Source organism: Pogonomyrmex barbatus, unplaced genomic scaffold (genome assembly GCF_055798465.1).
Source record: "Pogonomyrmex barbatus isolate J1 unplaced genomic scaffold, ASM5579846v1 scaffold2, whole genome shotgun sequence".
Lineage (NCBI taxonomy): Eukaryota > Metazoa > Arthropoda > Insecta > Hymenoptera > Formicidae > Pogonomyrmex > Pogonomyrmex barbatus.
Window position 1 is genome coordinate 21,722,278 of NW_028297116.1, and position 21,008 is coordinate 21,743,285.

The 21,008-nt window shown below is 31.9% G+C and overlaps 1 protein-coding gene and 1 non-coding gene across 3 annotated transcripts; one reads left to right on the forward strand and one right to left on the reverse strand.

The window, feature by feature from the left end:
• TRNAS-GCU (transfer RNA serine (anticodon GCU)) lies at positions 1 to 82 on the reverse strand. Its single transcript has one exon. It is a non-coding gene; the product is annotated as a tRNA-Ser (tRNA).
• A 6,653-nt stretch (positions 83 to 6,735) lies between these two features.
• LOC105430231 (sodium-independent sulfate anion transporter) lies at positions 6,736 to 20,954 on the forward strand. 2 transcript variants are annotated; one of them, XM_089077622.1, is made up of 11 exons: positions 6,737 to 7,276; positions 13,328 to 13,659; positions 16,609 to 16,847; positions 17,765 to 17,966; positions 18,245 to 18,465; positions 18,850 to 19,195; positions 19,396 to 19,698; positions 19,910 to 20,055; positions 20,211 to 20,381; positions 20,467 to 20,620; positions 20,692 to 20,954. In XM_089077622.1, the coding sequence occupies exons 2-11, from the start codon at positions 13,473 to 13,475 to the stop codon at positions 20,730 to 20,732; spliced, it is 2,010 nt and encodes a 669-aa protein (XP_088933748.1). In that variant the 5' UTR covers positions 6,737 to 7,276; positions 13,328 to 13,472; the 3' UTR covers positions 20,733 to 20,954. The 2 variants fall into 2 exon arrangements, with proteins under 2 accessions (XP_088933747.1, XP_088933748.1); XM_089077621.1 differs by having other exon boundaries at positions 6,736 to 7,276; positions 20,467 to 20,954.
• The last annotated feature ends 54 nt before the right edge of the window (positions 20,955 to 21,008 follow it).

The window sequence follows — 21,008 nt, forward strand, 5'->3', positions numbered from 1 at the left end:
CGACGAGGATGGGATTCGAACCCACGCGTGCAGAGCACATTGGATTAGCAGTCCAACGCCTTAACCACTCGGCCACCTCGTCCCGTGTCAAGAGGAAATGCATTTGCCGAAGCAATTCGTCCGTTGTAATACCTAAATCATCCATAATTGAAATTGTGAATATTTTAAATAATAATAATTTAATATATAAAAAATGTATAACCGTCTCGTTTGCCTTTGGTTTCATGGAGTATATAATTATTACAGAATTTAATAACAAAAAATTTATAGTTAAGCATTTATTTAAAAAATTTTATTGAGAAATATCATTATTTATCATCTAATTTTTCTATATTTTATTTTTTATATATTTTATTTCTGTAAAAATAAATTTAAAAAAATGGATGCTTTATCTAAATAAAATTCATTTAAATTTAAATAAAGAATTTTATTTTATTATTTATTCAGTTTAGTTGTTTAGTTATTAGTTATTTTTTTAAATACAATTTCAACTTTTTTATTTCTACGATATAAAAATAAAAATTATGGACTTAAAGCTGTATCTTCACTTTTTTTATAAAAAGGTTGATTAAAAATCGAAAAATTTGCTTAGTTTAAAAAAAATACTTAATAGAAAACAGTTTTATTTTTATTATTCATTTTTATATTTTCTATTTTATATTTTTTTATATTCTACGCGACTAATTTTAATTAATAGCTCATTTCACACAAATCATTGTGCATGTGAAGCTTCATCGCACAACCTTGAAACTTACGCAATCGTATGTACAACGTGAGATTTGCTGGAATATTGTGTGAGATCTAATTGTCTCGCTTCAGCGACCACGAATAATTGGTATGATCGGGCCAATTCCGACACAATTCTAGGAACGTCTCAAATCAAATACGATACTTGTTGCTTCTGAATAGAAGTTCACTAATTCTTCTTTCTTGTTTCTTTCTTATTTCACGTTTTCTTGTTTATTTCATTTAAAAGAAATAATTCCAAGCGTACTTCGTATAATAAAATTTAATTAAATTAACAACTGCAATAGAATTAAAAGAGATTAATCTTTCCTGTAAATTAAAAAAAATGAATAATTCCTTCTTTGAGAAGGAATCTATTGCTTTAAGTTTAAGATTGCATTTATGACATTTTCTATATAATTAAAGAACTAATGTTTAAAAAAATTAGAAAATTATCAAAAAACTTCTGAAGAGTGTTTTTTTCCTTAGATTTAATATATATAAAATGTCAATTATGTTAATTGCGTTATAAACATTTGAAATCTCTCGTATTATCAGATAGGTTAAAGATAATCTGCACATGATATAAACTCAATATTGTCTGATAAAATCAATATCAGATGAATTCAGAATTATCTCTGCGAGATATAAAAAAATGACAAATCATTCTGTCATGTACACTGCAAGTCATGATACATGGTCAGTCAAGCGGTCTGTAGAAAATGCGGATGCGCTGAAAAGCCTGGATTATGCAATCTCATCGGTAATTCAGAAGAGGTAAGAGGAAGGAGCACCAGGAATTCGAGCGCTAACGGAAAAGCCGAGATGCACATCGTTTCTCAAAGAATGTGCCAACAAACCGATCGAAGGATTAAGCGGATTAAGAAGCTAAGAATTTTACCGTATTCGTGACGTCAGCACCTGATTGAATAATAGTTCTTTTCTACATATACTGCGTTACATGAGATTACAGCCTGCACGAGGCGTTGACATGTCTTTATTCAAAAAAATATACGAAAATAAAATTTTCCATATACAGCACACAGCATTGCTTTATCTTTAGAGATCTCTTCAATATCTTTTAAATTTATATATTTAATTTGTAAAACATCCAGACAACACAAAATCCAAAAGATGTCTTCCAGACGTAAGAATATTTTTAAGGCATTCTTTAGATTATTTTAAGGTGTCATATGTTCGATTTTGGACTTTATGTTGTCCGGGAAAAGTATTATGTAAACTGAGCTTTAACGGCTAAGACGTAAAGTACATTTGAAATAAAATTCACGTCCTAGATTACTTTCTAGTCTAAACAGGATATCTGTCTTGTATTTCTCATTTCGAAGTTACAAAGGTTGTATATAAAGTGGATTAAATAACGTAAATATTGAAGTAAATGTGATGTAAAAATATTTTTTCAGCAGTTCAATAACACAATTATTATTACATGTTTGTATTATTAAGAATAGTAAAAAATTCTTATTGTTTATATATACATATAATAACGCTTATAATTTAAAAAAATCGAAGATCTAATTTAATCTTAGCAGGTAGAATTTTTGTTTTCTGCTGTAAAACCAACTACTGCAAGCAACAATTATTACTGAAATTATTGGAATTGTTGTACAAGATTTCGTTTTGACGTACGTTATATTTCAATATAGTTATATATCGAATATTTGAAATCAGATGTATCATAAAAATAATCATCTGAATTAACGCTCTAAAAAAAAAATTAGAAATAAAGAGGCAAAAATTTCCCAATGCCCCGTACGACTGCAAGATGATCGATAAAATCGAACAATAGTTGCTGAAACATCAAATGGCATGCGATTAATGTGATGCGACTCATGTAATGCGATCGAATTCCGTTGTACGTTGTATTTACATATGTTTGCGATAATGTCCCTCGTGATTCAATTATGCGAGTTGTCCGTATGTATGAACAGCTAATTGATATACACTTCTCGTTCTCGCGTATCAACGTAGTGTTACGCACAAAACATGTTGTGAAACTATTTTCTTTCAACTGAAAAGAATTCAATACAAGCCTACGATCCTCATGTGACTTTAATTGCTTAGAGGAACGGGGGCAAATTATGTTTGAAGTGCAGAGACAACGAGAGGTAGAGAGGTAACAAAAAGTATTCAACTATTCTATAACATAATTATCGTTGAATAAAAGAGTAGATTTCATAATTTAATAATAAAATTTAATTTAAATTAATTGCAGGATAATTTCTAAAGAAACTTTTTTAAAAATATATTTTATGCATAAACGGGACTACTACTTTCATTATTCCTTACTCGTTCCTCAAACAATAAGAAAAATAAGAAGAATAAAAAATTACTAATAAAAGATTTAACGAGATTTGCTTGTTGACTATTTCATCTCTTTTTTATATTTTCTTTGTGTATTATGTTTCTCAAATTGAAGTTTAAAATATGGATAATTTTAGGATTCAGATAATTCGATAATACAAGTTTTGAATTGTAAGGTCGCGCTTGCTGGGACAAACTTTGAGAAATTTTGGCGCAGAAACACAGCACTTCAGTACGAAGAAGAAAGGCGTTTCCTTTAACATTATTCTCATCTTAAGCTACTCTTTCTTATCCCGTGATGAAGCTTAACGAGCGGAAGAGATAATATCTTGGAATGTAAAACTTTATGGTAATAAGATACATTTGCGTAGTATTCCTATTGAAAATTGGATTGTGCTTACTCTTACGCAATTGCACTACGCGAATGACGTGATTTGAATTTGCGTTACGTGTTTTGTTACGGTCCATATAGATATAAGCCTTGCTTTCCGAATCACGTTATGTATATTCACGTATAAATCACGTAATACTACCTAAATCGGATAAATCGGAATTTAATTGAAGCCTCATCTTGATTCGATAAATTCTGGCAAACAAATTCTTCGCAATTCGATAATCAAATTAATTAAGATCCTTGTCTCAATGTAGATATAAAAAGAAAACATTTTAAATAAAATGCGTATAAATTTTTATATATTTTATTATATATTTCATTTATATTTACTTTTATATCAATAGAATTGTAAAATTTGTGTTAATAAATGTTAAACTTAACTTCTATGTATTTGTATACATTTGTATACAAAACGGAGCTTAAAAATGTTCACTAAATCTAATTAAAATCTAACCGAAATTAATTGAAAAATATGATTTTCTCATCTAGTTTCTATTTTGAAACTTTTGTATGGCCAACAGCTTCCCATTATTGATTATTAATTTCTTAAAAATTATAGAATTTCCTAAACGTTTAAGAAAGTATTAATATTAAAATATATCTCAAGAACGAAATAATAGCGTATTTATTTCTCTTCAGATATTTTATCTATGAAGATAAACGGACGTTATGAATTTAATTATCAAATTGTTTCGAGTTATTTGTCAGAATTTATCAACAAATCAAGACACAACTTTAATTAAATTTCCATTTATATGATTTAGAGATAACGGTATTATAAAAATATATATATAAAATGTATGTCAAAAGTTCCGATATGTTCATATTGAGCGTAATGAATGTACGTAATGAAAAATTTTTACAATATTTTTTATTACGTACATTTTTTTATTTTTACAATATAACATTTTCTTTAAAAAAAATACGTAGTTTTTACTGCTCTTATAAGAAAATCCTCCTTTAAATTATGCGTTTATGTATAACATATAAATTTCGAAAATCAATTCATTTGTACATAAATTTTGTATTCACATATAATCTCATATTCTCAATATTCTCAATATTCATAATGTATTCTCAGAATAATATTTTTATTGAATTATGATTGACTTATGATAATTATATTCTGTCTGCAATACACGTGCGAGAATATGTGACTACATTGTAGATGTGCATACGTGGTGACGTAAGAGAACGGAAGCAATCGCGAGATAGCAAGCGCAAAGGCATAAAAATCTTTGGTCACTAGAGGAAGATTGCGCTCCTTATCGCTAACATTGCATGCCGAGCATTAAATTATGTAATGCCGCCGTTGGTAAACAATGATTATCACCAGATGCCGTCAGAATGTTCAAAATTTTGCTTATAGCTTCGCATTCAGCTTCAAGTTTCACAAAAGATATTATTAAAATCTCTTATTGTGAGAAACGAAAATTTTATTTTCGTAATAATTATATAAAATAATACAATAATTATAGATAATTATATAAAACGTTTTCCAAAAAATCAAATTCTTATTATTTTAGAAGATTTGAAGAAATTTAAATAATATGATAAAAATGTAGAAAGATGTAGAAAGAGAAGCATTTTTTTATCTTATACATATAATTATTAAAAAAGCTTTTTATTTTAAGGAACATAAGCATTGGCAAATAGAAAAGTTCATTTTTATAACAGTATTAAAAGATCATATAATGTCAATTAATATTCAATTTTATAATTTATTGTAACAACATTTTAATTCATATGAAATAATGAAACAGTTTTTCATTAAGAATATCTGTGTTGTAAATAAAAAAGAGATATATAATTAAATTACAATCTTTACTATATAATATTATTTTATGAAATATATAGATATATAGATATTTTTAAATAATGTCATTAATAAACTAATATAAAATTTTTATTATATAATAATTTTACTTTATCACGATTCTTTCCTTATAATTATACGATTTAAGGATACGTACGTTGTAAATATATTTATCGCTTTATGAGATGAATATCAATAAAACATCGCACATATTGCTTGCTTATTAAAATGCAAGTGCATTATGAGATTTGATCGCTGCATCGTTTTATTATTGATTATTCGTATTTTTTCACTATCAACAGAATTATACCGAGTACCGAGTATTTTTGATTAACTTTCAGGATCGCTACACTTCACTGCGGAGACTGATTGCGCGTAGAAAATCACGCTGCGCTACGAATTCTTAGTATAATTACGTATTGCTTGCAGATCTTTTTGTGATGTTTTGTTTTTTTAACATTTGTATTTGTCCGTATTGATCAATAATAAATTTATATATATATATATATATATATATATATATATATATATATATATTCTTTATTGCATTGATACTCTAATGTCCATTTCTATTAATATAGATTAACTTTAATCTTAGTTCAACTTTCTTTCTTTTAGAATTCTAAGACTTAGAGAAAAATAAGAATTAGATTGATATAATAATAGACATTAGCAGAGAAATAAACATAAATCATTCTGATTGTAAACATGTGGTGATTTTACATCTGCTTGCAAACTTCTTCCTGTTACATTTAATTATGGTTTGAACATGAATTGTTCTAACGTAATTCGTATGAATGCAACATCACATAATCAGATATGTCGTCAGTTATATTGTAAGTATTATAAAAGATCAAATTCACAATACACGATATATCTCCGGCGGGCATCGTGATCGTTTGCGTAAATGTGCTCAACGATAATTACAGATTTTCCGATAAATATTCTTTGCGTAGAGCACATCACGTTTATTATGTCTGTCGATTGTGTGTTTTTCGCAAATTGTTCACTCGTTTCGAGGTGTTTTATACTGAGCACGGTGATGCGTCTCTGTTCTATTTAAAGATGATTTTACGCGAGAATCGATTTTTCCGGCACTTTAACATTCAAAAAAGCATTGACGTTACGATCCTATCTCTCGATTGTTTCGAATAATAGCAAGAGAGGCATATTTTACATTAAATCACACGTCAAATCACGTGTCCCTATACTTCACACGATCGCCTAATTAACTTTTTTTTATTTAGGAATGATGAATTATTTATGCCAATCATTATTGAGCAACTTTGGAATTAGTAATCCGAATATTGATCGCAAATTATCGAGTAATGAGCTTCGAGAATCTGCCGGCGGTTCTTATTAGCATCGCAAATTGTCTGCGGTCAGGACGCCCGCGTTCCGGGGGAAGAATCCGAGTCCGCGCACGCACGCGGCGGCGGGAGATAAGTAATGCCCGGGGGGCACGAGAGGATCGGACGCGGGGGAGGACTTCGGCACCTCGCCTTCGAGAGGCCGCGGCGAGCACGTGGCGATTCGGCGTGCGCGGTGGTGGACGGCGTGCGGTGTACGGTGCAAATGTAAATTCGCGGCCGCGAGTCAGATGAAGCGCGGCCGCAGCCGAGCGAGCGAACACGACCCGCTTGCGAGAGATCCGGTGACTCGCGCGACGCGCGAACGCGGAGCCCCCCTGGTAGCCCCTCCTCCCCCCCCCCCGCCCGCCCCTTCCCTCCCTGCCCCTCGGCCATCACGTCGTTTTGGGGCACATTCGCGTGGTGCACGGACCGAGAGAGCGTGTTTCGGCGACGGTGGAGGCAAGTAGACAGTGGAGGAAGAGAAGAAACCGGGAAGAGAGAAAAGCCGCGGTCCCGCGCGACGGACGAGCAGTAAACGCGCGCGTCGTCGCGAAGACGATGCGCTGCACCGGACTTCGCGCTTCTGCCGAGTTGACGATGCACGCCGATGAACGCCGAGGAGCCTCGCCTCGCCAGCGCGTGTGATACCACGATCGCAAACTAGGAGTGAGTACTTTCGTGAAGGACAGGAGAAGGAGATTAGATATGGAAAAAAAGAAATAAGCTTAAGATCTCGTCAATTTAGACAGACGATTGAGAGGCGAGCGTTTTAGGAAGGCGAGTCAGTTTAAAATAATACATGAAACAAAATGTGGTGAAGTAAAATAAAATGAAATGGGAGCCTTCTGTCTTTCTGGCGAAGCGCCAAGGGAGTGAACGCGGTCGGGGGTTTATTTAAATGGTTTGTCAAACGGCTTTTATATATATATATATATATATATATATATATATATATATATACGTCAGAAATATGGTTTGTCGATTATTACAGCTCGCACGGATAAAAAGGGTATAGAACGAAGATGTTCGAACACAAATTTCCATCACGAAGTCGGACGGCACACTTTTGCGAGAGAAACATGCATTTTTGCGCGTCATTATGCTTATGCAAACTTATGCAGGAGAGGATCGATCGACGCGGCTAAATAACGCGTTGAAATCGCGCCAGAGAAAGCATCATCCGCCTTATGTAGGATTATAGGCCTTCTAATAAACTTTCGTACGCGCTCGCTTACGTGCGGCGATTGCAAACGAGAGAAATGAGCGAACCGCGAGCGAATTCATCGCCGCGTTTTCGCTCGCGAAGGGACGAAATCTCGGACACACGCGCGCGTCTCTTTTTCCTTCTCTTTCAAAGAAAGGTTGGGATATCCGACAGATGTTTTCGACGCGAGTATATCAAATGTTAAATTGCCTGGAAATGACAAATTTTATTGACCGCCACGTGTACCAAAACTTCGATATCTCTTCGCATTCCTCTGAAAGGAGTTTGGAATTGTTACTTCCAACTATTTCCCGTCGGTTCGGAAGGACTCACTTAAATTACGCGGAAATGAAGTCTCCACTGTATTTAATCGCTAATTTGCATTTGATCCTTCGCACGCATTGTATTTTCCTCGTGAGATAAAATCAAAATCCGTGGAAGTCTCCTTTGGGAGTTTCGTAAACGTATTCGCTATTAGTCGGCTCCGTTTACGAGCGAGGGCCTTGACCAAAGCGATATTTTTTCAGTTACGGTGTCTGACGATATCAAAGGTAAAAACCGCTGATAGACCTCCGGTACACTTCCTCGTGCTGCAATCGCGCTCAGGAAATTTCTATGTGGCACTATATAATTTCTACCATAGCCATGTTTCTTAATAATTAATTTCACTCGCCAAAGTATTTTCAAATATCGCAATTTCGCAGAGTTGGCATCTAGATCATGTCTAAAGAATATCTGAAAATAGTTGTGACACTTAGAAAGTCTCTCTCTCACAGGTGTTCTAGATTCTTGAAGTTTTTCAAATATTGGAAAATGTTCGAAAATTTTTAAACATTTCATAATATCCGGGATATCTAAAAGCCATCCTGAACATATAGAACGTTCCACTTCCCATATCTTATAATAAGTTTTGATAAATCTGGAATCAAGTTTTTCTCGACATATACTTCTGTGACAAATTCTAAATTAGATTTTTATTAAAAAAAAACTCTATCTAACTTCCTGAAATTTACTTTGCAAAAAGACGTTCTTTTTCATTCGCTTATTAACAAAGATTATTAATACCTCGATATCTTTGTTGAAAAAAAATCGAACACATGTCTTATATATACATTTTTATTGCTTGATTTATTTATATAACAGCGTGATTGCTTTTTTCACCTGAAACAATTATTTAGTAATACTGGAAAATTAATTTGCAATCTTTGTTATTAGAAATCAACAATATTACCCGCAAATACGCTCTTCTCGTGAGACTTTCGATAAATAATGATTTTTCAAATTGTGTTTAGCGGGAATCGTGTCGTGTTCGAATAAGGAAGTATCGCTTGCTTTATAATAGAGCTTAGTTAGACATAAACACGAGATGGTAATTTAACGTTTTGGCTAGCGTCGTTAAATAGCTCGGCATTCCGAGCTTTAAACTCGAAATTACGCTCGTCTGCCTACCACAAAGGCGCTCAAGGATTCCCAGGTGAACTATTCATTTCCTCGACTAATGCCAGGTAGTGATTCATCGACGATCCATTTAAAAACACGGACAGCTATTCGCCGCAACATTCTTTCGTCACGTGCAGAATACTTGAGCAATGAATCGCAATTAAACCGCGCGATAAGTAAAACGATAATGATAAAAATGTTTTCAAGTTATTCCTACGATTGCAATTGTAAAATTTAAAAAATTCATCAGAAACGTCTTAACTTTTGAAATCATAAAAAAAAAAAAATGATTTGTGACATTTCAAATTGTAACTTAGCTGAATTACGATTGCAAGGTACCATTCATTTAAAAATTGAATTCTTTCGTATATTTTAAACATAATTTTACTCTCACAGAAAGTGCATTCTTATATTTAATATGTAGCATGTAACTCTAATACAAAAATTAATATTCAAGGAGCATATAAATAAAAAACATAATTTTTTATTAATGTTGGAACGTAAAATACAAGTTAAGAGATTTACACAGATTTTAATATTCGAAATATCTAAAATTTTAAGTGATTAATACGAATATATTATATTGTGTATTTGTAATAGAATAATTTGCGCAACATTTATCATTGTACCTAAATTATATGAAAACAGATATCATACATTTCTTTCAAATACAATTTTTAAAGACGTTATTTTATACTTTTAATATAATCTATCAGTTTTCTATCTTATTTTCGTTATTAATTCTCAACTCTCTTAGCTAATGTGTATTATTCAACTGGTATTACTTTTTTAGCCTGTTATGCATAAGTACATAATCACTACAACTGATTATAAAGTAAAACGAGATATAAGTCTTTAATCTGTAGCCATCATGATTAATACATTTGTTTATAAAAAGTTTAAGACTTTAGAATCTATTGGTGAATATTATTTTAAACAATAATGTGAAATAAAATGAATAATAACACATTTTTTTCATATTATAATATCTTATCCAAAGAATTTTATGATGATGACATGCTTCGCAAAATGTTAAAATCTAAGAAATTATTAAGCATATTTAAAAAATGCTAATTAGATTAAAACAAAACATTGATATTATTGTGCGTAAATACATATACATATGCATTTACAGATTTTATTATAATGAGATAAATTTTTCAATAATTTAATAATAATTTAATAATAGTTGTTTTTTTCATTTATACATTTATAGCGTTAAACCTTTATGGAATATTAATAACCATTTCTATTATGCCATTAATTATACAAAAAAATAACCTATTAAATCAAAATAACAGTAATTAGAATGTAATTAGAATGTAATCAAGATAACAGTAATTAAATAATATGTACATTATTGAGATATTGAATTACTTTTTATGTTTCTAATGAATATTTTAAGATTTCTAATATTCAGAAATTCCTCAATTAATCAAACAATGTTTTTAGATATAAAAAATGTTGGGCTGGAAAAAATGTTTGATTATAACAATCGCATTTTATTGTTACATTTTGCAAGAACAAAAAACTTGGTAATTATAATAAAAAACTGTATTCAAAATCAATTAATCAATTATCCAATACAGAATAGTCAAAGTGACATTTATTTTATAATGCTAAATTTATTTTATAATGCTAAAAAAATTCAAAATATTTGAGAATGCAATATTTTTTAATTCCATTTATCTTTGTTTCAACATGTTTCAACATGTTTCTTTGTTTCAACATGTTTGTTGTCAACATCTTTGTTTCAACATGTTTTTATATCTTTGTTTGTAACATTTCTGTATTATATAAGCAGATGTAAAGAAGAAAATTTTGAATGAGATTACAAAATTACATCAACTTGTCAGTAATTAAATGCAAATTTATCGAATTTGAAATTAACATATCCGAAGACGTTTAATGTATGTTTATTTATAACGACTGTGCAAAGTACACATGTAAATAAAATTTGCAACGCGATGCATAAATATTCTATTAATCATCTCAAAAAAAGATTACTGCGCCAATGCAAATGAGATTTCCATTCTAATATTACAATAATATATACGGTTATATTTTAACAATAAAAACATTGATTCAATTAAATTTTGTCTAACAAAGAAATCTATTTTATTCGTGTGAAGTTTGTTTTTTTTTCTTTTTTCTTAATGATTTTGTTTGTTCGCCACGTTTTCGCATAGTTTTCATATTAATGTCATACGAATGCATTGAATGTAAAGAAATTACGAACAATTGTACTTATATTTCTATAAACGACATCCATAATGTGCTTGATATCGCTTTACATAATATCGCATTATCTAATACGATAGATAGGCAATGAGAGCGGCGTTTATCCGATCCAACGAAGGCATGGCTAATTGAAGTATTTTTTAGTACGAAATTGATTACGTAAACGTCTCGCGAGATCGGCAAGATTCCGCTCCGCGAATGCGGAATTTTCTCAACAAAACCGCGATATTCCACGCGATATATCCCGGATACCAACCAATATTATATTATTCCGCTTTTCGTATGTGAAACCGGACGATATTATATTACACGAGTAATATAATAATTCGAATAATTTCCCGAACGCGCACGCTTTTCAATTCGTTACCGTAACATCAAATACTATCAAATACGATTTCCGGTTTCGCCGCGCTTCCGCCTCGTAATAAACTCGGCGCTCGAACAAGCGGCGAAGTAACATCGATTTCCTCGCCGTGTCACGTGACGACTTTTACCCATCCGTATCATTTTTGATGATATAACGACCGTAACATTACCAATGATAAAATCTCAGAATATTATTCTGTCAACTGCTAACGGGCGAAACCGTGTTTTATCGGAGTCGTATCGCGGACTCACATTCGACTATGAATAACCTACCTGCCGACCGTTAATTTCGATCATTACAACTTTCATTGAAGCTTTTTTTTTATAAACAATAAATCGCGTGTCACACACCCAGCTACGTGTGTTTTACAGTTATTCGGAATAACCGAGCGTGACGATAAGCTTTACGTGTAATCACGTCGCCAATAGAAAACGCGAATTAATCGTTGCACAATTACAGACTATTTACAATACTTTCGAAGTATACGCTGATTATCTTGTTCGATAACCACTAACTAACTGCAGTATCGATGAAAGTAGATCCTTAAATAACATTGTAAATGTTTCTTTTTTCAAATTTCCACTTTGCTTTCATTCTAAACTTTGTCACGTAGACTTTTTTTTATTACCGCAGACTTTTTTTTTATTTAAACATTTAATGTATTTGTCCACATCCAAAAAAATTATTATAAAGTTTAAGTAATTTAGCGGATTCCTATGAATATGTTTCGATAATTATTCTATTTGCAATGCTCTTTTTAATAAATTGTTTCCTAATTCGTGCTGCATGTACTCGCAATCAGAGAAAAACCCATTATTTTATAAGAAGTTTTCGCAAAGCTGTTTGTGAAATTTTCTCAATTATCGCCGCGTTCACCATTTGTTATTGCCACTTTTTTGCCATTCGTTTGAGAAATCTGCGTTTGAATAATCGCAAGAGCAACGCAAATGCCTTACTCGCCTTACTGAAAGAAAGAAACGTAATGTATAAAGTTTTAAATTATTATTCGTCATTGTTTAAACTATTAAAAATTTTAAAGACAAATTGCATTTTCTAATTATTCCATTAAGTTGTTAAAAGAAAAACGATTAAACTCCTTATATTTAATTTATCGTAAAAATCATTATATTCTAGGTTGCAAAACGTCATAATTATATTTATAAATATACAAAGAATTAAAAGAAATTATGAAATTAATTATGTGAAAATTGATACTTCAAAAAAATGGACTTTCCAAAAGTTTTGCGCTTCACGATAGGATGGAATCTGCCGTTGACAAATAAATCGGTGCGCTCTAAGTGAGAGGGCACCTGATGATACGTAAGATTAAAAATACATGAATCGATTATCACAAGAATTATCAGCGACTGTGATCTGACGGAGATCTAAGGATAAGGCGAGAGGTGAAAAATTAACGGGATCGTTACGCGTAATATAAATCAGTCCGTTCATTTTCTTACGCCAGGGTCGCTGTGCAAACGAGCTCCCGACAGGATGGAGTCCACCTGAGGAGGAGGCTCCGCACCGATCTGCACGTTTATATATCGGTCCCACGTGTTTCGTCCGAATTGCACTTCGTTGATCTCGCCGCTCCCCCGAAAGGTCGCACCATGTCCAGGTACAACGTCAACGAGGAATTCGGAATGGAGAACCGCAGGGAGGTCACGCTGACTGGCTTCAGCAGCAACGCGCTCGATGACGTTCTTCGCAGCAACAACAACGAGCCGAATACGCTAAACGGTAATCCTGGCGGCGTTCACGCCATCACCAAAGACGCGAAGATCGTGAATCTCGAGGGTAAGTCGTTACCCATTTGTCGTACCATTGATACTATCTCATTTTAATTGGAATATGGGGAATTATATGGGGAAAATTAATTGTAAGAAAAATATGCTTTTCTCGTATGGTCACCTACTCTTGGAAGAAAATTAGGAATAGCACTTCATTTGTATTGAGATATTGAGAAATAAAAAACGACTTGTTTTTCCAGATTTTTGCTCGGGAAAAGATGAGATATTTATAATGGACCGATCGAATACCGATCTTGCTGTTTCTTTAATTGTAATTGTAATTGAGAAATTTTGTTTAAACGACATGATTTTCATGGAGACGAATGCATGATTTCATCGATGACTCGCGTAAAAAAATTTTACCGATGTTTAATCCACGCAACAGTAGACGAGAAAATAATCGGTGTGTGATTCAATGCGCGATACCTCGTCGCGCGGCGGAGATGCGGGGTGGCGGGAACATCGAACAAAAATTTGCAAAAATAATCATGCACCGTAGACCGACCTTCACTTTCACGGTTGAACAGTCGTTTTTTTTATAGCGTTTTATAATATTCGCGTTAGGGGGAAAAATTGTTTCAAGGCACGTTGCCTTCGTTCGCATCGCGCATGTGCATTTATACATATAACGTCGCAGCGACTCGTTTGTCAGTCGTAAATAATTTTTTTCTATAAGTTAAACATCTCTCGATATATTTTTATGAGAATTAGAGAAATTTGAGAAATAAATAATAAAATATTATAAATCACGAAGGTGCTACAAATTTTCTTTGCGGCAGAGAAGTCAAATACAGTTACGGCAATTTGACAAATACAATGTTCAAATCTAACTAATTTATAATAACGCGATTACTAAATATAGATAATACACATTAAAAAAATATAGAGCACTGTTTAAAGATTTGTCCAAGTGCATCGTTCGCATATTGCTAATTGTATTTTTGATAATAGGATGTTGATTAGTACACAAAAAAAAAAACAAATATTTTGAATTACAATAATCATATTGTAAAGAGTAACATATTCGTATTATAAGATGTTTTATATTAAATTTTATATAACAATATAAAATAAAATTTTATAAATGTTAAAGTCGGCATTGTTAAATCGACTTTTTTCAAAGCTTATCTCGAGCGGAATATTTTGCATCTATAACATCTCAGCCGCAGGCGTATCGCATTCTAAATTATCATCTCCCACACTCCTTTATACAGATCGTTATCGACATCCGTATTTACAATCACAAATACCTTCATTTGTGCGATCATTCAAGATGATATTCAAATCGAAGAAAAATTAATGATACTGCATCCACGAATGGTCTAAAAAACGATATATTTTCTGATGGTCTACTTGCAATAATGAAGAAAATAACGATAAAAATATTTTATTTTAATTTAAATACACAAAATTTCAGTAATAAATTTAATTTTCATTTGTATATCTTTCTGTCATTATTATACGGAAAAAAATAATGTATGAATGGCATTAAGTATAATGAAAGATAATTTGACCCGATAATAGCATTGTTGAAATAAATGTGTATGTATATATATATATATATATACGTATACTTTATTATTATTACTGCTGAATTAGCAAGATTATACTTAATTAGCTTAATGCTGTTGACATTTTTTTTCCTTGTCTGCTTCGGTTAATGGCAGACAGCGAAATTTATGTATAATGGATAATGAAATGTAGTTTTATCAAAACATACAACGAGCTGCAATATATAGATGCGATTTCATCTGATTTTAATTTTGATTATATTAAAAAGCTAAATATGAATTAATTATCATAGTGCAATGCTGTGTTTTTTAATTCGCGCTATCCATCTTGATTTCGAGATTTCACTGTTAACTGAGATAGCATTTACATTTCTCGTGATAATTTCTAATATTGTTAATTGAAAATAAACATATATGTTTATGTAAATTGTGAAGTAATATTACATCACGGATAATCAATTATACGACGAAACCTTTTTCTTCGTATTGAAAACGCGGGATTCGCGGAAGTGGATATCTCGTTCAGATAATAATATAGAAACAGGCGTCGTAAACTTAATATCCTTAAATTCTCGTGCGTAACGATCCTTGGAGATGTGACACAAATTAAACACGGCTCATGTCATGTTTTAATTAAAATTGCATTGACATTTACTCTGTTTCGTAATTATAGCAAAACTTTATCGAGAACAAAATATTTAAAATGTAAAAGATATCACTTTTTTTTTCTAATTCATGTAGAAGTATCCCTTCTTACATTTCATATATGTATTCTCTGTAAAAATACTTTATAAGCATTTACTTTATAAAATGTTTGAAAAAATTAACGCATTTATCACTTGTCGAATAATCTTGAATCGTTTAATGGTCTGTTTATGCTTAAACGCTTATATAAATAATAATTTATCTTGAGGCACCTTTGTGTGCCTCACCTAAATTCAACTTATGTATCTCGTACTTTTTTCGCTAAAATTAAAGAACACGAAAGGTCGTACGAAGCGACACTAATGAGTGTGAAAAAAATAAATTATACTATAATTATACTATAATCATAACCGCATCGACATCATTAACATATCAACGTAACAACGGTGCACAAAGTTTAATGCAAAGTAGAAATATTATTACGTTTTGTAATAGAATCGTTTCCTTATATGACACATAACACTTCTTAATTTGTTAACTATTTTAAATGTCGATCTTTTCTTGAATATCTCTATCGTATTTTTCAAACATTGTGAGATCTCAATAAATTTTGTTTGTAGAAAATACTTCAGTTAAAACAATATTTTTGTAACTGCTAAATTTCACAGTTTTTAAAAATTTTTTATTTAAATTTATTAATTTTTCTATAAAAAAATATTAATTTGCGACATTTCTTTATATATGTAATCTTTTGCGACTGATTTAGAACGATTTATATATATTGTTGTCATAATTTCTAGTCCCTCAAGATTCTAGTAGTACGAGTGCTGTATGTACTTCCGGAAGAAGATGGCTCTCTCGACGAGTCAGAAGGTCTTGTAGGAAGAAGCTACTATTTAAGAGAATACCGATCCTAACGTGGCTGCCAAATTACCGGAAGGAATATATAGTAAGCGATTTAGTAGCTGGTATCACCGTAGGCCTCACCGTCATACCGCAAGCCATAGCGTATGCTAATGTCGCAGGATTACCATTACAGGTAAGCAAGTGCATTAAAGTACAAAGTAGCTTAAGATAATAAAAGACATTAAGATAACCGAATATTTTATATAAAATATTTTATGATATTCCATAAAATTCTATATTCTATAAAATATTCTAAATATTTTTATATAAAATATTCAGTTAAAGTACAATATATTTATTATATTTAAATCTTGCGTATTTAAGAACTTTTTATCTTTAAATAGAACTTTAAAGCAATAATATATATTATTAATTAAAACATAACATCTAATACAATTAATTAAAACTTAACATCTAATGCAAAAAGTTTTATTTACTTTCTACCATTAAAAAAATATCTTGACTGTAATAAAAAAATTTAATTTATTAACCATGAAAAAGATTCATTCATTAATATCATATAATAATTAGAAGTTATTGTTAGACGTAACTTTGATAAACATCATTAAATCAAAATATCCATCAATTTAGGAGCTCATTGACCTTGGCTATCATGTAACGATCATAAGCAAATTGGCACCTAGCATGAAAGTTAGTCATTAACTGGTTTGTTTTCGTTTTCTTTTTTGTCTACTTTTTTAAGACGTTGCCACAACGCGCAATATTGAGATATCTAAAATATGCAAACAATGAAACTAAATCTGATATTTATTTATCTATGAAAAACTGTCTATCTATATTGCATTGGTTATATTGGGTGGACTATTTTAACATATCACTTTCCATCATAAAAAAAATATCAAATATCATATAACTCTGTTGTTTTTAATGTAGAAAAAAAATATTTGATATAAAAACTTCACAGTTTTGCAAGAGAATACGGCGCACACGCATGCAACAAACTGAATCTGATTATTGTTTTATGGCGTGCTACTTTTATGAGATGGCAATATTATTAATATTATTATAAAAAATATTTTATTTGGACAGTATGGACTCTATTCATCTTTCATGGCCTGTTTCGTGTATACAATTTTCGGCTCTTGGAAAGACGTACCTGTCGGGCCAACCGCAATCGCCGCGATTTTAACAAGAGAAACTTTACAAAAGGCCCACCTAGGATCTGATTTCGCTGTTTTACTGTGTTTCATTTCGGGTTGTGTCTCTTTATTAATGGGCATTTTGCAACTAGGTAACGTTATAAATCATAAAGAATGAAATTAATATAATAAAATTAATATTGTGCATTCACTGCATTCGCGTATGCTTCCAAATTAATAGCTTTTATTATTCAACATATATTCGTATTTAATCTTTGTGTTGATAAATTTTTTATTTAATTTTTTATTTAATATTTTACATGCATGATACAGTTTACATATACATATTTTATTTTATATATTGTTTATATATAAAATGTTTATAATGCATTTTAATGCGTGGTATTTTTGTATCGTTTTCAACGATTAGGATTTTTACTGGATTTTATATCGGGGCCGGTATCCGTTGGTTTCACATCGGCCGCATCGATTATCATCGCCACCAGCCAGGTGAAAGATATTCTTGGTCTCAAAGTTTCCGGTACCAAGTTCGTGCAAGTCTGGCAAAGTATCTTCGAGCATATCGCCGAGTCGAGACGTTGGGATACCGCTCTGGGAATCATCTGCATAATCGTTCTTCTGCTTCTCCGAGTAAGTACGACACTTCTGCGTTTCGACAGTTTAGCCCGTTTATCATTCGGTACTTAAGCAATCAAATCCAGGCACGATATGACTGAATTATATCCTTCGATTATTCATGGCATATTTATTAAATCAAAATTAACTAAGATTTCACTCCGATTTCTAATTATGTTCTCAGAAATACAATTTAGCTCAAATTACTTTAATTATTTTGTCATTATGAGTTGTTTGTTGTACCAAAAAATAAAATGTAACAATATTTATTACTTTAGGAAAATTTTAGCAATTGGAAAAGTTGTTTCGAGATATTTTTACTTCTTAATACAATATAATATATATAAACAAATATAAAAATATGATACATACAAGCTGCTAATTTTTTTACTTATTTAGAAAGTAAAGGATTTGCCAGTAGTACCAAAAAATACCAAAGTACCATCGGGGATCCAACAAGTTATCACAAAGTTATTCTGGCTAATCTCCACTGCCAGAAACATTATCGTCGTGATCGTCTGCGCGGTAATGTGCTGGCTCCTCGAGGAACACTTAGGAGAATCGCCCGTCATTTTAACGGGCCATGTGAAGCAAGGATTACCGGAATTCCGTTTGCCACCTTTCGAAGCTCAGGTCGGGAACGAGACCTATACTTTCATCGACATGATTTCCTCTCTGGGCACCGGCTGTCTAGTCGTCCCGATGCTAAGTCTGTTAGAAACCATCTCCATCGCCAAAGTATTTTGTGAGTGTTTAGTCGAACAACATTCTGCTCAATATTGTTACATTAAATCTTTTCGTTAAAGGATAATTGAGGGATAAAATCTAGAAAATAAACTTGAAATTAACACTATAAGCAAAATATAAAAATTTCCTTAAGGCGACACGTTGATGTCTAAATTTAATTTGTACGTTAAAACAATTAAATTGATGTTACGTCCACAGCTGAGGGTAAGTCGATAGACGCGACTCAAGAAATGTTGGCGTTGGGTGTGTGCAATGTAGTGTCATCGTTTGTATCATCAATGCCCGTGAGTGGTGGCCTCAGCCGAGGCGCGGTCAACCACTCGTCCGGAGTAAAGACGACACTCGGTGGAGTCTACACCGGACTATTAGTGCTTATATCGTTGCAGTTCCTAACGCCCTATCTGTATTACATACCTAAGGCCACTCTAGCGGCCGTCATCATCGCCGCGGTTGTCTTTATGGTGGAGTTCCAAGTGGTGAAGCCAATGTGGCGAAGTAAAAGTACGTCTCTTATCGACATATGGGTAAAACAATCGGAATAAAATTGAAAATCAAAAATTTTTATTATTTATCTAGCAAAATATTGTAATACAACTTATCGATTATATCCATAATCGCAAATTTTGAATAAAATCATTCTAATTAATTTTTACATTTCCAACGTGATTTTATGTATTCTTTTTTTGACAAAGCGTATCATCATCATTTTCAGAAATTGATCTCATACCAGCCATAACCACGTTCCTATGTTGTCTTTTCATACGACTCGAACTGGGCATCGTGATCGGCATCGGTATAAATCTCTTGTTCCTACTTTATGCCTCGGCCAGACCGACGTTACGAGTTCATAAAGCTACGGTAAGTTTACAGTTACTATGTATAGTAAAATAATTGTAAATACTCTCTGTCATGTAAACGTTTTACATTATATCCTAGATTTAAGAACAATTGAAGAAATATGTCTCTTATAATAATTTATAAATTATACATTAATGTATCGTTTTCTTTTACAGAGTATTAGTGGTTGTGAATATCTTGTCATAACTCCGGATCGAAGTCTAGTGTTTCCAAGTGTCGAATATGTGCGTGCCGTCATTAGCAAGCAAGGCTTGCGGGAAGGTATCGCCGTGCCTGTTGTAATAGATTCTATGCATATCCAGGCAGCCGATTTCACCGCTGCAAAGGTGAAGAAAGTAGAACAAAAAAAATTTGTTTGTTATATTAATTAAACGTCTATCAAACTCATTACTAATTTTTTCCTTTTTTCAGGGCATTAAAACTTTGATAGAGGATTTTACTAAACGGGGCCAACCTCTAATCTTTCATAACTTGAAACCGAGCGTTATCGAGATCTTTAAAGGTGTGAAACCCTCCGGGCTCACGTGCAGTTCCAGTGAACTTGAACTCAACGACTGTCTTAAAGGTAAATCGATTTTTATAGAATGCCTCAATTCTGGTACAAATTTTCTAAATATTATATTATTTTTATTTTAGAGTACACGAATGCTTCAACTGAGACTCTCAATCGATATTAAATATGCAGTTGAAGATATAATATTTTTTTTTCCTTAAAGAGCATCAGTATTATAGTGAAAATATCGTGGCGTTGAAGACACTACACGTATATTAAAGACATTATTATGAAAGTGTTACGTTTTCAAATGAAAAACTAATTAAATATTTTGTATATATGTACGTATATATATTTATGAGCACAAACCAGTATAAAATTAGTATGTAATCTAAACACGATATAATATTTTTGTACTTACGAAAGACGGAAGGTCGGATGAAAGACGGTTTATACGCTG

Excerpts from the sequence above, each read along its gene's own strand:
- LOC105430231 (XM_089077621.1), top strand. The coding sequence starts at position 13,473 with ATGTCCAGGTACAACGTCAACGAGGAATTCGGAATGGAGAACCGCAGG. Across the intron at positions 18,466-18,849 it reads TCGTTCTTCTGCTTCTCCGA|AAAGTAAAGGATTTGCCAGT; the intron begins GTAAGTACGACA and ends TTACTTATTTAG. Across the intron at positions 20,056-20,210 it reads TACGAGTTCATAAAGCTACG|AGTATTAGTGGTTGTGAATA; the intron begins GTAAGTTTACAG and ends TTTCTTTTACAG.